At 44.2% G+C, this 17,553-nt stretch overlaps 1 protein-coding gene across 7 annotated transcripts in view; it reads left to right on the top strand.

Moving 5' to 3' along the window:
* The first annotated feature begins 538 nt into the window (after positions 1-538).
* The window catches only part of IFT57 (intraflagellar transport 57), a 40,542-nt gene continuing 23,527 nt past the window's right edge, over positions 539-17,553 (top strand). For all 7 annotated transcript variants that reach the window (XR_010612048.1, XM_065675968.1, XM_065675965.1 and 4 more), the window contains exons 1-9: positions 539-872; positions 2,232-2,394; positions 3,404-3,522; positions 4,459-4,549; positions 10,857-10,925; positions 11,650-11,772; positions 15,683-15,754; positions 16,337-16,468; positions 17,407-17,469. Coding sequence is in view for 6 of the 7 variants with exons in the window: in XM_065675968.1 (XP_065532040.1) it covers positions 547-872; positions 2,232-2,394; positions 3,404-3,522; positions 4,459-4,549; positions 10,857-10,925; positions 11,650-11,772; positions 15,683-15,754; positions 16,337-16,468; positions 17,407-17,469 (1,158 nt within the window). In the remaining variant the exon portion in view is untranslated. The remainder of the gene's footprint in view (positions 873-2,231; positions 2,395-3,403; positions 3,523-4,458; positions 4,550-10,856; positions 10,926-11,649; positions 11,773-15,682; positions 15,755-16,336; positions 16,469-17,406; positions 17,470-17,553) is intronic.

The raw sequence follows: 17,553 nt of genomic DNA, 5'->3' as shown, positions 1-17,553 counted from the left end.
GGGAGGGACTCTTCATCAGGGACTGCAGTGACAGGACAAGGGGTAACGGGTTAAAACTGAAACAGGGGAAGTTTAGATTGGATCTAAGGAGGAAATTCTTTCCTGTGAGGGCGGTGAGGCACTGGAATGGGCTGCCCAGGGAGGCTGTGAGTGCCTCCTCGCAGCCTGAATGCTGCAACATGCTCACGACTTAGTACTAAACCGGGTGAACGTTTAACTGAGGAACCGGCACAGACAAGCCCAAGCCTGTCGGGAGAACAGCAGCAAAGCTTTCAGACACGCACCGCGACGCTTTACCCTCTGCACGCAGTGCCCTGCGGCAAACACAGGAACGGCGCCATGGCCTGCCGCTGCCCCCGCCGAGGAGGGAGGCTGATTGGACTTTGCCCCCGGCATGCCTCGCCTCCATTGGTGGATAGCTCTGGAAAGGCGGGGCCTCTCTGCGCCCCGGGAGCGTGTGATTGGGCAAGGAGGTGGGCTTCGAGGCAGAGGCGGGTGGGGATTGGTAGGGCCGGTTGCCTCGGTTACGGGTGGCGGCGCTCCAAGATGGCGGAGGAGCCCGCGGGTGGCGGAGGGGTCAAGCGCGGGGCGGCAGGGGGGGACCGGGACCGGGATCGGGATCGGGATCGGGACCGGGACCGGGACCGGGACCGGGACCGGGACCGGGACCGGGACCGGGATCGGGATCGAGATCGGGATCGGGATCGGGATCGGGACCGGGACCGTGGCCGGGATGAGGAGGGCGCAGCCGAGCGGGGCCCGGGCGCGGCCTATCACATGTTCGTGCTGATGGAGGAGCTGCTGGACAAGCTGAAGCTGCTGAGCTACGAGGAGGAGGCGCTGCGGCGGCACAGCATGCGGCCGCTCTCCAGGTGCCCTGGCCCGCTGCGCTGGGCGAAGGGGGCGGCTGGGGCCGGGTACAAAGCTCCACATGCGGGGGGCCCCCCGCGGCCAGGCCTGCGGGGACGGGCGGGTGTGCGCCGGGAGGCAGAGCCGCTGTCGGCGGGGGGAGGCCCCGGCGGGCGGTTCGGCCTCTGTGGCAGGGACTGAGGACGGCTGGGTCTCGGTGACAGAGCCGCGTGAGCAGCAGCCAGGTGCGTGGCTTCAGGCGTTGTAAGCGGGAGGTCCCTCTGGATGGTGGGGTGTGGAAAGGGAACAGTGACCTGAGCTTCCCAGCCCGCGGTGGGTGTTGAGTATCTGAGTGCCAGCGTATCTGTGCAAGAAAAAATTCTGCCCTAATGAGTGTCTTGTGTTCAGGGTAACTGGTTGGGGGGGGGGGTGTAAGGGGGCCTGGCCCCACTGTGTTTAAGCCTGTTTTTACCGTATCTGACACATATTTGTTTCATCTGTAATTTATAGAACCATAGAATAGTCAGGGTTGTAAAGGACCTCAAGATCATCCAGTTCCAACCCCCCTGCCATGGGCAGGGACACCTCACACTAAACCATCCCACACAAGGCTTTGTCCAACCTGGCCTTGAACACCGCCAGGGATGGAGCATTCACAGCTTCCCTGGGCAACCCATTCCAGTGCCTCACCACCCTAACAGGAAAGAATTTACTCCTTAGATCCAATCTAAACTTCCCCTGTTTAAGTTTTAACCCGTTACCCCTTGTCCGGTGTCATGGATGAGGCCAATATGCAGAAAGAGGCCACATCTCCTCAAGCAGTGAGGCTTCAGTAAGTTTGTTCTCCCCTCCTCAAGGAAGGGCCATTCAAGTTTTCCTGCAGTCACTTGCTGTCACGATTTCTTTAACTATTTTTAAAGAGGCATAGACTCTTAATAGGCTCTTAATTAATGGTGGTTATTTTATGAAGCGATGGGATGGATTCTGCATCCCTTAAATAGGAACAGAGTTGAGCTCATCATGACTGGAGGCTGTTCAGTTAAGTAAGAGGGGTAACTTGTGCTGATGTGGAAATGTTAATTTGGCGGTGTTTAACTGAAGCTGTGTAATCCTGCTGGCAGGGGACAGGAGTACCCAGTTTCCATTTGATTCCTTGCAGGTCTGATGTTGATTATTAGCTTAATCAAACAGATGAGCTGCATGTAGAAAACTTAGTCTACTGTTGTGTTATGTGCGAAACTAGACGTCCTGTATTTAGTTCAGCTAGATCACTCATTGAAAGAGTCAGTTAAAGAAGCTGCTCTCTAGCCTGTGCTGCTTATGATGCTGTAATAGCATTAGGAGCCCAAAATAGTTACCATCTTTTTCCTCTGTTTAAACAGGCACTACTTTGCACTGCCCACTAATCCCGGAGAGCAGTTCTTTATGTTCTGCATGCTTGCTGCCTGGCTGATCACTAAAGCGGGACGTCCCTTCGAACAGCCCCAAGAATACGATGATCCCAATGCAACAATATCAAACATACTCTCGCAATTGCGATCCTTTGTAAGTGCTGAACTTGCTGGTTTCCCCAGTGTATTTCAAGCATGTGCATCGCCTTCAGAAACAACAGTAGTGACACGCTTCTGCTCCTGTCTGGTGTTCCTAAGGGCTGGGAGGTTTTCGTATCTATAAGCTTGTTAATTAGTTAACTGGAAGTTTATATGGTCTGTACCTATTTGCTGGGGTTTTGCCACTACAAAATTACGTATGATTTCAGTTAGTTTTGTTCCACATTCTGTAAAATGGATTAAATCTGGTTTACTTCTTGTAGTGCCGCAGAGGTTTCTCTTACATAGCAGTATCATGTACAAAGATTTTATCTGGGGAGTTCACACAGTGCTTGTGATCCTGCTTCTGCCACAGTCAGTGATAAAATTCATGGTGAAGGAAATGGTTCAGAGTTATGTTCGTGTTTTCCTCTCGTAGTTTATTGTCGTTCTCAAGGAGTAAAAGGTTGCACAGACTGCCAGGAACTATTGGGATTTTTTTCAATATTAAAGAAAACAAACCCAAAGGTCAGGAGAATATATCAACTTATGGGAAGTCTGATCTTGTGCACGATTACACTGTGGTGCAGCTGTGAATGATGTTAAGAACACTGTTCTCTAAAGGACTTAAACCATAACAACCTAAAATGCTTATTCTGCAGAACAGCAGTAACACAAGGAACAAACAAGGCAGTGTTGAAAGTCTCAGTGCTTGAGTTTCTCCTTAGCAGTTCTTACCTTGCCAGCACATCACTTGTATGCTTGACCATCTAGTTCCCTTCTGACTCTTCTGCTTCATACGAGTATACTTTTACCAGGTGCTTAAAGACTTCTGCATCTGTTCCTTGGGTCCGTTCCTTGGCTTGTTCTGTTTTCCCTTATGTTTGCCTGTCTGGAACTGCATGGGGGAAGAATATAAAATTAACATTAGTATAATCTTCATGCACGATGGACACTTTGGGTTTAGTGTAAAAAGTCTTGGATTGATGGCAGCCACTAGTAAACAGCATATCTCTTTATTTTAGGGAAGGCCTGTGGATTTTCCTCCCTCAAAATTAAAGTCAGGTTGTGGAGAGCAAGTGTGTTATGTTCTTGATTGTTTGGCTGAAGAAGCCTTGAAATACACTGGTTTTAGCTGGAAAAGGTATAGTACACTTTTAAGAGTTCTCCCTTATGCATTGTTTTCCAGTAAACTAATGTAAGTTGTAATTGCAAAGACGAAACATAGTAATGACTAAAAATGGCTTACTTGATGGTTTATAACATGCAGAATTCTACTAGGCTTGAAGCAGTGGGACCAATTAGTTCCTATTGCAATTTCACACGATTTAGTCTGTCACTACCAAGGATGAGTTTGGGCTGTTACTGAACTTAGCTAATCAATAAAGATTTGACTGATGACTCTTTTTTGGACATTTTCGTATGCACAACTCCTTGTTAATCCGACTGTTGAGTTGATGTCCTCTTAGATGCTATCAATCAATAGCTAAATTCTTGACTTCCTCAAGATGGAGGTACACACTGTATGTGATCTTGTAACAAGTAGTCTACAGTAACTTGGAATATTTAATGTGAAGGAAATCTTGGGGGAAATGAGATGACAGATAATTTCAAGTATATGGAAATTTCTTTAAGTGTTCTTTACTTCACTCCTTCCCTGTCTGGGGGAAATGCATACAGCTATGTAATGTCTACCTTGGAAATAACTTCATTGTTACTTCTGTTCAGTATGCAGCTTCAGCTGTAGGCTGAGAAGAAGTCTGTGATGACTTGCACTTGAATTTTAAGAGGTTAGACCAAAAGAGAAAAGAAATCACAAGTTACTCCTCAGATGCCTGTGTAGCATGAATGTACTGTACTGCTTGGAATAGTAACTAACCCTTACTTTTAAGACAGATAAACAAAGACTGTTAATTAATTCTGTTAGTTTTATTTAACTACGAGGCACTAATCACTTGTCTAGTCATATTCCAAATCATCCCTACTTCTCATAAAATGGTTTGTTCGCTTAGGAGCAATTTACAGAGGTATTTATCATTTACTGTGTTTAAAAGCTCTGTTGTCCTTTGAAATTACTCAGGCCAGCATATCCAACAGAAGAGCTAGAAGAAGAAGAAATAACAGAAGATGAGGCAGAATTAACACTTAATAAGCTTGAAGAGGATGTTGTGGTAGGTTTACCTGGCTGGTTTTGGTTGTAATTGCTCAACTATGAGGAAATATTTACTCCTAGCTCGTTTTGTTCATCTTTATTTAAGAAGTCTTTTCTATTTGCGGTTCAGTTGCCTTTTTTTTCCTGTATCTCCACTCCTGCATCATCAGCTTTCCTGCAGAGTTTCTCTGTTTCCTTTCAGATAAGGTTATTAACTCTTTGGGAGAGACCATATGTTCTTATGTGCATTTATAGTTAAAGTGAAGTGGAATCTAACCATACATTCAAATTACATAGATTCAGAATTCATAGAATCATAGAATAGTTTGGGTTGGAAAGGACCTTAAGATCATCCAGTTCCAACCCCCTGCCATGGGCAGGGACACCTCACACTAAACCATCCCACTCAAGGCTCTGTCCAACCTGGCCTTGAACACCGCCAGTGATGGAGCACTCACAACCTCCCTGGGCAATCCACTCCAGTGTCTCACCACCCTAACAGGAAAGAATTTCCTCCTTAGATCCAATCTAAACTTCCCCTGTTTAAGTTTTAACCCGTTACCCCTTGTCCTGTCACTACAGTCCCTGACAAAGAGTCCCTCCCCAGCATCCCTATAGGCCCCCTTCAGGTACTGGAAGCTGCTCTGAGGTCCCCACGGAGCCTTCTCTTCTCCAGGCTGAACAGCCCCAACTTCCTCAGCCTTCCTGGTTGTTGTTTTTTGGGTACGAATCAAGGGGCTGACTGGCACGGGTGATACAGTTGTGGGGGTCTATTACAGACCTCCTGATCAGGACGAAGGAGTTGATGAGGCTTTCTACAGGCAACTGGAAGTAGCCTCGCGACTACATGCCTTAGTCGTCGTGGGGGACTTTAATTACCCCGATATTTGCTGGAAGACTCACACAGCCAGTCATTCACAGTCTAGGAGGTTCCTCGAGTGCATTGATGATAATTTCTTAATGCAAATGGTGGACGTACCAACTAGGGGAGCAGCGCTGCTAGATTTAGTACTCGCCAACAAGGAGGGTTTGGTCGAAGTGGTGACGGTCAATGGCAGCCTTGGCTGCAGTGACCATGAGATGGTGGAATTTAGGATCCTGTGTGGGAGGAATAGAATACCTAGCAAAGCCACAGTTCTGGATTTCCGAAGGGCCAACTTTGGCCTCTTCAGTCAACTGCTAAGGGAAGTCTCATGGGAAAGGGTACTAGGCGGTAAAGGGGCTCAAGATAGTTGGTTAGCATTCAAGGACCGCTTCTTCCAAGCTCAGGATCGGAGCGTCCCAATAAGTAGGAAGTCAAGTAAGGGATCTAGGAGACCGGCGTGGTTAAACAAGGAGCTGCTGGGCAAACTCAAGTGGAAAAGGAGAATCTATGGATTATGGAAGGAGGGGCTGGCCGCTTGGGAGGAATATAGGACAGTTGTTAGAGGATGTAGGGAGGCAATTAGGACAGCTAAGGCCTCCTTGGAACTCAATCTTGCTAGTCGGGTTAAAGACAATAGAAAGGGCTTCTTCAAATACATAGCAAATAAAACTAACACAAGAGGCAATATAGGCCCACTGCTGAACGAAGTGGGTACCCTGGAGACAGAGGATATAAAGAAGGCAGAGGTGCTGAATGCCTTCTTTGCCTCTGTCTTTACTCCTGCAGACTCTCCCCGAGGGCCCCGGATTTCTATAGCCCCAGAAGGAGTCAGGACAAAGGAGGAGTTTGCTTTGGTAGATGAGGATTGGGTTAGGGATCAGCTATGCAATCTGGACATCTGTAAATCGATGGGTCCGGATGGAATGCACCCACGGGTGCTGAGGGAGCTGGCGGAGGTCATTGCTAGGCCACTTTCCATCATCTTTGGTAAGTCGTGGGAAACGGGCGAGGTGCCTGAGGATTGGCGGATGGCAAAGGTCACACCAATCTATAAGAAGGGCAAGAAGGAGGACCCGGGTAATTATAGACCGGTCAGCCTTACCTCCATCCCTGGAAAGGTGATGGAACAACTTATTCTTGACTCCATCACTAGGCATATCAAGGATGAGGGGGTCATTAAGAACAGCCAACATGGTTTTATGAGGGGGAAGTCATGTATGACCAACCTTATAGCCTTCTATGAGGAAGTGACTAGGTGGAGGGATGATGGTAGAGCGGTAGATGTAGTTTTTCTTGATTTCAGTAAGGCATTTGATACTGTCTCCCACAGCATCCTCATAGATAAGCTAAGGAAGTGTGGGCTTGACGATCAAGTAGTGAGGTGGATCGAGAACTGGTTGAAAGGAAGAAGGCAGAGAGTTGTGGTCAATGGCGCAGAATCTAGCTGGAGGTCTGTGACTAGTGGAGTTCCTCAGGGGTCGGTGCTGGGACCGGTGCTGTTTAATATTTTCATCAATGACCTGGATGAGGGAACTGAGTGCACCCTCAGCAAGTTTGCTGATGACACAAAACTGGGAGGAGTGGCTGACACACCAGAGGACTGTGCTGCCATTCAGCGAGACCTGGACAGGCTGGAGAGTTGGGCGGGGAGAAACTTGATGAAATTTAACAAGGGCAAGTGTAGAGTCTTGCATCTGGGGAAGAACAACCCCATGTACCAGTACAGGTTGGGGGTTGACCTGCTGGAAAGTAGTGAAGGGGAAAGGGACCTGGGGGTCCTGGTGGATAGGAGGATGACCATGAGCCAGCGATGTGCTCTTGTGGCCAAGAAGGCAAATGGCATCTTAGGGTGCATTAGAAAGGGAGTGGTTAGTAGGTCAAGAGAGGTTCTCCTCCCCCTCTACTCAGCCTTGGTGAGGCCGCATCTGGAATATTGTGTCCAGTTCTGGGCCCCTCAATTCAAGAAGGACAGGGAATTGCTTGAAGGAGTCCAGCGCAGAGCCACAAAGATGATTAAGGGAGTGGAACATCTCCCTTATGAGGAGAGGCTGAGGGAGCTGGGTCTCTTTAGCTTGGAGAAGAGGAGACTGAGGGGTGACCTCATCAATGTTTACAAATATGTAAAGGGTAGGTGTCAGGATGATGGAGCGAGGCTTTTTTCAGTGATATCCAGTGATAGGACAAGGGGCAATGGGTGTAAACTGGAGCATAGGAAGTTCCACGTTAACATCAGGAAGAACTTCTTTACTGTAAGAGTGACAGAGCACTGGAACAGGTTGCCCAGGGGGGTTGTGGAGTCTCCTACACTGGAGATATTCAAGGCCCGCCTGGACAAGTTCCTGTGTGATGTACTGTAGGTTACCCTGCTCTTGCAGGGGGGTTGGACTAGATGATCTTTTTAGGTCCCTTCCAACCCTTGGGATTCTGTGATTCTGTGTGATTCTGTCTTCCTATGGGAGGTGCTCCAGCCATTGATCATCCTCGTGGCCTCCTCTGGACTTGTTCCAACAGTTCCATGTCCTTGTTTGTTTTCTACCGATACAAGCTGTTGATGTTAAATCAAATTTCAATCCCTGTTTACAGAATTGGCTAATATTTGGTAAAATTTGTCCAGCACTTACTTAATAGAGTGCTCACTATTGTAACTCAGATTTCAGTGAAATAGGAAACATTAACTTTGGTACTTAGTCGGTCTAAAGTTCTGGGAACAGAGTAGATGGAAAAGAACTACTGGAAAGGGAGCATTTGTTTAAAAACATCAACAAAGACCTAAGTTAAGGTTGCAGAACTGTTTCTGTAGACAAAGGTCATGGCATCTCATCCCTGTATATCCCATTAATGGAGTGGTAATATCCCATCATCCACTCTGCTGAATAAGCCTTTCTGTGTCCTTTGAAATACTTTCTACCAACAGGATGGCAATGTTTGAGGATCAGCTGTTTTATTTATTCCTTTTTATCTGTAATAATTACAGTGAAGTTGTCTAGGAAGAAGCCTATGAAATATACCTGTACGTTCAAATATGACTTACTGCTGGATAGATGTTGAACAGAAGTTTGTTTCTTGCTGTTCGACTTTCTCAGAAGAGTATTTTTTATGAGAGATGGAATCTCACTGTAAACTGGTAGCACAGTGTGATCACAAGACATTGTTTTTTTCACAGGCTTCTGTCAGTCTTGAAGTGAGTCTTTTTACTGCTGACTTAAGATGTTTCTGAAGAGGAAGTTAGTTGAAGATAAAAGTGAAAATTACAAAAGGAAGTCGGTTTCACATCTGATTTCTCCAAAAGCTGATGAATCTTTGCAAAATAAATGTAGATGAAAACCAAAAGACTGAAAGCTGTGAGCCTGGGAGTGCTCACTTGCTGTGTCAGTAAATAAGTTGAGGAGACATCAGTTTTCTGGAATGTTAAGGCCTAGCAATACTGGGTAGAATATGCCACAATTATCCCATTTTTTGAGTTTACATTTTTCAACTGCTTGGGAAAAATGAAAGGTCATAAAAGTTGGAAATAAAGCACCAGTAATGTTGTCATATCGTTTTGATTATAGCCCAAATTTATAAGCCACAATAGTCTACAGGAATGCAACATCAACTGTTCCCTCTTCTTCTTCCTCTCCTCACACTTTTCCTATGTATTGGGTTATTCCTCTCAATTTTATCAGCCCAAACAAATTCCAGCCTTTTATTCCTAGCTTTCAGACAACACGCAGATACTGTGACGTGGATGTCTGAGTTCATTTTTATCAGCTTTGGAGTCTCCACAGGAAAAGGTCTTGAATAATTCTAAGAAGAGTAAGAGACATTCTGTATTGCGTGTCTGACCAGCCTCCGAAATGCAAGCTGTTGGCTAAAAGCTATAAATATGAAAACAGCCTTCAGTCTGCTCTTTTCTGTGCCTCATTAAGGTCTAAGCTGTTTAAATTGGGAAGTGGGGATGAAACAGTTAACTAAGGCACAGCTGAAACCCTTCAAAGAACTTCTGGATTTGCTCTCACCTCTGTTAGCTTTTCCGAGTTTGTAAGTTAATGAAACTGTTGAGCTAGGTTTATGCCAAGTGGATCATCACTTTTTAGGGCCCCTAATGGCTCTATGGATATTAATTATATGCCAGAGTAAATTTTTTCACCAGTCCATTGTTGCTGCCAATATATTGATGTGTCCTGGATGTATTAGCTGTACCCGTGATTGAATTTAGCAGTATTTCTAATAGTTAAATTCTAACAATGAGGTTCATTGATTGTGCTTTGGTTTTGATTCTTCTGACTAAAACTGATGTGGCTGACAGAGACAAGCCTAGTGTTGTTAAATCTTAGGGATTGAGTAGTCCATTTTAGGTAGAAAAGCATTAACCAGTGAGGCTGGGTGTGCCAGGAGATCTGCACAGTTTGGTTTCTCAGTTCTGACAGGTAGTCTTCTTGTTATGGTAGTGTTGCAGTGTGTTCTTCTAAGTGCTGCACAAATATATATTGCCCCTTAAGCAAAAGATAGTCCCAGTCAAGTCGCCATTAATTTCTTGCAGGTATTCAGGGGACTGAGGGCAAACGTGCCAGCAGAAAATTAAGTGTTCCCTGTTACTTAAAACGGAGGTAACATAGAGGAATAAGCTCCCAGGTTTTTACTAACTGAGTCATGAAGGGTTCTACTTAAGACCTGTGTTATTGCAGCTTTCATGATTTGTCTAGAAAGGAGGTGGATGATGGAATTTGACTTTGGTGGAAAAGACAGTTCACAGAAGAACTACAGAAGGACAACATGTATAAGGGTGAAGTGTGTGCATGATAAAATGGTAGGTGACATTCAGTATAAACAGAGAGCAATGCACAGAAATAGCGCCTTTGACTTTACTTATGCAGTGATGGTCTCTGAGCTGATTGTGGTCACTGAGAAATGCAATTTTGAGACTATAATAGAGAATTCTATAAAGCCATCAGCCCAGTGTGTAGCATCATGGGCAAGAGAACAAAATCGATTGCCTCAGTTTGAATTGTATCATTTTGTGTGCTTAAAATGTGGCATCATTCTGTAGCTCCAAAGATGTGGTGCAAAAAACATCTTGAAAACTATGTTTGCGTCTCGTTGTGGTTTGCTTTGGTTTTATTTTTAATGCAGAGCTTTCAGAAACCCATAAGAAATAACAGTTACCATCCAGCTATTGATAATGGCCCATTTGATGTGAGAGGGCTTAGGTTTGCGTTGGTTTAGTCTTTAAATAATGTGCCTTCAGAACACTTTCCCTGAGGGAAATGTGGGCTAGCTTTTATCTTGCACCTTGTCCCAGATATTGTCTCCTCATGAGATTTTAAGTAAATGCAAACTCCATTTGCCATAAATACTTCACGTCTTGTTTTGTTCAGAAACACAGAATTTAATGCGCCTTGTCCTGTGCTCCTGCACAATGAAATGATGGAGGAAGATTGCTCATTACTTACTGAAGTTTTACTTTGCAACTTTTCTTAAGGAAGAAGAGTCAGACAATGAAGAAAATTTTATTGACCTGAATGTTCTAAAGGGACAAACGTATGGATCAGTAAGTTGTTACCAGCAGTCCTCTCTGTTGAGATTTTGACATCTATAGCAGCAATTTCTTTCTGTTGTATTTGAGTCTGAAAAAAATCTTTCTATAGTCTAAACTTGGCAAAGCATTCCTACTGAAATGCATCAGCTTATTTGAAACAGAAATGTGCAACCAGTTTCTAAACTGAAATCACTGCAAGGTTGATGGAAACATTTGCAAGAAATTATTGCAGACTTTTAGGGAAGTGTGGTATTTGTTTAGAATCATAGAATCATAGAATAGTTCGGGTTGGAAAGGACCTCAAGATCATCCAGTTCCAACCCCCCTGCCATGGGCAGGGACACCTCACACTAAACCACCCCACCCAAGGCTTCATCCAACCTGGCCTTGAACACCTCCAGGGATGGAGCACTCACAACCTGCCTGGGCAACCCATTCCAGTGCCTCAGCACCCTAACACACAACCCGCCCCCAGCTATTTCTGCTATTTATTGTAATTTCTTATTATACACATTTGGTTCTTTTCCGTTTTCTTCGATGAGAAAATATTTTGATTACTAATCCTTATGCATTCAAAGAAAGCTAATAAAGACTGTTTACAAATCTGTTACATCATTCTGGATATAAACATATTTTCTGAATGTGAATACTGTAACCTATTGTAACATGATTTCTAATAGCTCTCACTGATCAAAACGATGATACTTTGTATGTAAACTTTGTGATTTTTACACAGGACGTGAATGACACGCCAAAGCATGAAGAGATTTTAGAGTCCACGACAGATGCAGTAGAGTGGAATCTGGAAGTGGAACGTGTGCTTCCACAGCTGAAAGTTACAGTCAGGACTGACAACAAGGTATGTGAGAATGGATTTGTGCGTGTACACATGGCGATTAAAGCATGATTTCAATCAATGTTGTTTCCTTATCATTTTTTCTTTTGCTGTGCCAAATATTGTGAATAAAGGGCTCTGCAGTACTATCTTGTCAAAACCGTTGTTATTTACTTTGACCCTGGAAGCAATAATTTTCAGTAGGTTCTTATTATATAAGAATTCTTGTTTCTGCTGCTGCCAGGGCACCTTATTTCTATGTATTTATTTCCATGTATTCATTCTGTGGAAACTTCTTAAATTGTTCAACATTTCCAAGGTATTCACACTTTGAAAAATTATACCATCAGTCCAGTTTAGCAGCTGATGATGATTCAAACATCTTCCTGCAAGAGAGCTGATGAGCTGCTTATCTTCAAACTGTTCCGCTTGTCAACCAGATGAAATGTTGATTGTACGGAATTCATCTTGCTGAACTTTACGTGACAAGAAAGTAGGTCTGTACCTCTGATCTAGTCATCACGGGCTCTCCATAGGTTTAGCAAAAAGGAGTCGGCGCTTTTTGAACTGATTTTACTGACCTATCCAGATACCTACCTCTTAGAAATGTGCATTTCTCTCCGTAACCTATTTCAATGAGTCTAGAATGAGCATCTTAGAAATACTCGTTTATCTTTGGCAAACCTAGGGCATACTCCTGGCATTGCCGTATTCACTCTTTCTAGGAGCTTGTATAGCATACACAGATCAGTGCAGCATCGAAACTGTTCATTTCTAGTGATCTGCTATTTGGGGTGTTGGAGCAATCTGCAGCATTGGTACAAAATTCAATGAAAGATAATTATCTTACCAAAAATAGGGTAAGCTCTCAACTGTCTGCTAAACTGCTTGCCTGTTTTACACTATACTGCATGCTTTCACATGAAGAATTGCCTGGTTTGAGCCACCTTTCTGTGATTCTTGGCAAGCCCATCCATTACAGAGAACACGGTACTTGATTCTCACAGTAAGAAATTAAAACTGTAATAGGGACATACAGGGAAAATTAAAGCCACTGTAAGAACTGAGGTTTCCTGGCCTCCAGTTTAATGGCTTTAAGGAATATACATAAATGAACGTGAAAAGAGGATTCTTCTCTTTCTAGCTTCTGTGCTGTCATGCACAACAGCACATAGTGAGGGAACCTTCTGGGCTGAACAGCTGTTGGAGGTGTTCGGCTGTGCTCTTCTGAGTTAGAGAGACAGAAACACCAGAGCTTTGGTAGTTCTGTGTGTGTCCTATGCAGGCGAATAGCCTCACTTCAAATCAGTGGAACTGCAGGAGCTTGCAGCTGTTTTAAGCAAGGATTTGTTCCTTACCTGTACCCTTTAAGTAGCTGTACCCTCCAGAAGCTCCAGGATCAGGAATTCCTATTGCTCAGGTGCTGCAGCCCAGCCCTGTGTGCCTGGGGACTCATGGGTCCCCATCCCAGAGTGATGGATGCAGCTGCTGCTTCCTTCCTGTTTTTGCAGGTTCAACTGGTAGTGAAGGCAAGCATGTATCACACAGAGACACAAAAGACCTTGACATGGCCAGCTACACAGACTGCCACAAACAAGGCGCTGTCTTCAGCAGCACTTGTAGGGCTCCCATAAAATACAAGTATAGGCAGCCAAGCCTTCTTCCTCCTCTTCAGCTAATTAAGATTGAAGTTCAGTAGTGAAAGCATACCCTGCCTTCTCTCTAGATTCACAAGCACATGCACACATGCATATTCATGGCTCACTCAGCTATGGTCTTTTTCTCTGTCTGATCCTCCTGCCTGGATCCTGGGCGTTCTTAACTCTTTCATTGCTCTTCTGCTTTTGGCTACTCCAGCTTGATGCTTGCCAGCAAACAAATGGACACACTCATGTTCTCAGCTGAAGGGCACTACATTTGTGGGTCCCCTGTGCCTGGCTCATATCCAGGCCTGCATATAGGGCCTACTACTTGACAGTTTTAAGTCTGCTCTTGAATTTTATGCATGCACAGCAGGTTTAGGGACAATGCAAACACTTGCCTGTCCCCACCCCAGAAGTTGGCACCAGCAACACAGGCTGGTGACCTGCAGTCGCACTCCAGCTGCTGGCTCTGAGTCCCATATTTGCTTCCCTCACACTGGTCCTTCCCAGTACCTGGATTTTGGGATACATGCCAGTCCTGCCTTGGTGGCCAGGATCCTCACCTGCTCCTGCAGCTGGCGCCAAGATCCGCCACTCTGCCTGCAGACACCACAGGCTTAGGGCACCTACAGGCCTGGCCTGATTCCAGTTGCTGGCCCCATATGCCCTCTCGCCAGCCGCTGGCACTTAAGACATTGCAGCACTCATACACACATGGGATAGAGAGTGTGACTGCACATAAATGTAGTTTTAAAGATTTAATAAGAAGATGAGCCAGACTGCAGTGACCAGGCACAGGGCTCAGTCAGACAAGTGGAATGACTGGCAACAGTTAACATGTGACCAGCCTCTCTTGTACCCCTCTTTTCCCTGCTTTGTTCCTCACCAGGCCCCTTCACCTGCATGTTGCTTCATCAGCTTGCATAGTTGCACCAACCCTGCCCTTCTCCAGAATATCCAGAACCTGCAGGCTTGCATTCTTACTAGTTACAAGGGCCAGGTTCACCTTCTTTGAAGTGATGCTTGCAGCTTCTATCCAGCCCATCAGCTAGCGTAACTGATGAGCTTTGTTTCTCAATAGGTTTGGTTCTCCCTAGGTTTGTTTTTTTCCCCTCCCTCCTTTCCTTACCATCCCGTTTTGATAAGGTCCTTGATCAGATAATTGTACTGATACAAACATCATCGTACCCATGCCCTTTTCCATTATTGTAAGTGGCCAGGTTTATTTCTTGTTGCTGCCTCCGTTATTGTTTGTCAGTCAGTTTTGTGCCTCTCTGTTTTGCTTGCCATCCTTTTTGACAAAGTCCTTCACCAGATAATCCTACTGGAGCAAACACTGTCCCTTTCCACCTATCCTTACAGTGCCTGTTTTACAAGAGAGTCTCCTGAGGTTTGATTTCAAGTGATACGGATTTATTAACATGAGTTGCTTTTGATTTGGGGTTTTTCCACACCTAGACCAGTACAGTGCCAAAACCTTAAAAACCTGAAAAACAGTTTTTAGTGTGTTCAGAAACACAATATTGAAATAGCAGTAATTCAGCAGTGCTGCTGCTCTGCTTCATTTTGAACCCTTGAGTCTGTCTGCAGCTGTGCTTTGGGTCTGGGAGGTGTAAAAAGTTTGCACTGATAAGGAAAAATTGGTCACAAACCTTGGGAACTGGGATTGATTTCTATGTGAAAGATGCCACCTTTAAGTTAATCCAGCAGCTTTTCTCATCCCCCATCCCTGGGCCCATGGATGATTCCTGTGACCTAGAAGCTAAAAGTAATTTTCCTGATCCTAATTTTGTCCCACTATCAAAAACCAAGTTCAGGTATTTGTGCCTCTGTCATTTCTTTCCTATCTCTCCTGGTAATAATATGGGCTGAGTAGAAAAGGAAGATCTGGAACTGGTAGTTGCTGGGCATTTGAAGCACTCATTCTGTCTAAGAATAAGGTGAACTCGTGCAGCTGTAATCAGTAGTTTCAATATTTGTGCCCAGAGCGGTTTCAAACAGAAATAGGCCCACGAAGATCAAACAGACTCCAAAAAGCATAGCTACTGTGGTGTTAGAGAGATGTCAGTGTTTGTGTATGGATCTGAGTGTCACGTGTGACATTTAGGAGGTTTGTAAATTGTGTCACATTAAGCAAGTGCCTCTGGGTATGAACATGGCACAGGCAGTATGATGCATGCTAATAGTATAAAAGAGAACTCATCCTGCCTTGCATACCAGCCTTTGTTTAGTAACCAGAGAAAGATAAAAGTTGTACTGACCTATGTTTTACTTTGTGGCATCTTTTTCAGGATTGGAGGATTCATGTAGATCAAATGCATCAGCATAAGGATGGAATTGAATCTTCTTTGAAAGAAACTAGGGTATGTCTTGTATGTGCAGAACATTTCACTGCTCTGTCAGTGGTTTTCTTTCCTCTTTAATTTGATAGCTGTTAAAACTAGACTGATTTTTTTTCCTCCGTTCTAACACTGTAAAACACAGTAATGGTGATTAGGGACAGTGGGACTGGCAAAATACCTGATGGGAAAGAGTTGTATATGTGAGGTTTAAGAGAGATATTAGGGTTCTTTAACGTACGCATTATCGTAAGTACATCCTGGCTACAGAGGGTAAAATAGAATACTACAGCAATACAATCTGAAAACAAGTGCTGGTAAATAAAATCTAATAGGTCAAATGCTGTTGTTAGACTAACTTACTGTCATTGACATTTATAATTAATGGAGGGTGAGAGATGGAAGCAGTAGAGCTTGAAATACATGGTTTTGATGTGGGCAAACTAGAACACATTAGGAATAATCTTTTGTTGGCCAAACACAGCATTGCTGTACTATTTTCCTCTCTCACTTGTAGGTTTCCTTATCCTTTCGTAATTACAGCACCATTCTAATGCCCTTTTGTGTATTATCTGTATGCTCTCAACTCACAGTATGATTTTCTAGGGTTACCTTGACAAACTCCATAATGAAATCAGCAGAACATTGGAAAAGATCAATAGCAGGGAAAAGTACATCAACAATCAGCTGGAGCACTTGGTTCAAGAGTACCGTTCAGCGCAAGCCTTGCTGAGTGAGGTAATGCACTGATCTTTTGTTGTTGCCTTCTCTAGTATTAACTTGCTATTAAGTAAGAGTGAAGGCAAAGAAGACTTAGCTGGTGAATTGTGTTGGATTTAAAGCAGAGGAAATGTTAATTTTCTGTCAAATTATATAGTTTTCAGCTAAACTAGCAGTTTTTATTCAACTGTTCTACAGGGGAAAGTAAATGGGGATTTTGCCTGGATAATACGTAAATCTGTTGCCAATCTTGAGCAGCTAGTAAATTGCTAGTTCTGCTTTCCCTGTGAAGTTCACCCATCTGTGATGAGTGGGAAAACTACAGTCTTAGTCCAGCACTCATCTTTCACATTGATTACTTGTGCTAATGTGCACAAAGCACTCTGATTACTTCTTCGCTTCATTTGATTTTTATGCCAAAAGAGTGCTGTTTGAGAAGCTTTTTGATCCCCTAGGTAGGAGGCCTGCAGAAGCTGCCATTTGGCTAGCCCTCCTGTTCGCGGGTGTGATGTCAAAATAAGGCTAACAGGATTTGACCTTTTGTGCTTTCTGTTTGCCTTACTGTTAAACTTTAAGAAACTGCAAGATCATAATTTGCTGTTGACAAAGGAGTGTTCTTGGTTTGCAGGACTCAATTCTGCCTGTAGTCTGGTAAATTACGTTTATTCCCTCATGTAAATGATTGGAAAACGTATTTATTCTGTGTGTATTAGGACTATCGCAAGTCTTAAAACTGCTTTAATGAAATTAAAGAATCCTTCAAAAAGAAAGACAGTCGTTACAGGGGCTGATGTTTCAGGCCTGGCCTGTCATATGTGTAATGCTATAAACGTCATTGGGACTTTGTGGGAGAGTTTCTAGAATTGGGATGTGTGAGAGCAAATTTGGGTGTTCTCTCTAAGCTGCCTGCATTTCTTCAGCTATGTCGTTACAGCAAAAAACCTGTTTCTTTCCAGGCTAAAGAGAAGTACCAGGAGGGAAGTGGAGGAGTAACTGAAAGGATTAAAGTGCTCTCTGAGGTAAAACACATCTTTCTTTTGCTTATTTTAAAACAGAGTTGGTATTTAGTGTTTGCAGTTGTATGCACTCGGCTCTTTCTGATT

The sequence above is a fragment of the Lathamus discolor genome, chromosome 4 (genome assembly GCF_037157495.1).
Source record: "Lathamus discolor isolate bLatDis1 chromosome 4, bLatDis1.hap1, whole genome shotgun sequence".
In the NCBI taxonomy this organism is placed as follows: Eukaryota; Metazoa; Chordata; class Aves; order Psittaciformes; family Psittacidae; genus Lathamus; species Lathamus discolor.
This window is presented reverse-complemented; position numbering and strand designations above follow the sequence as displayed.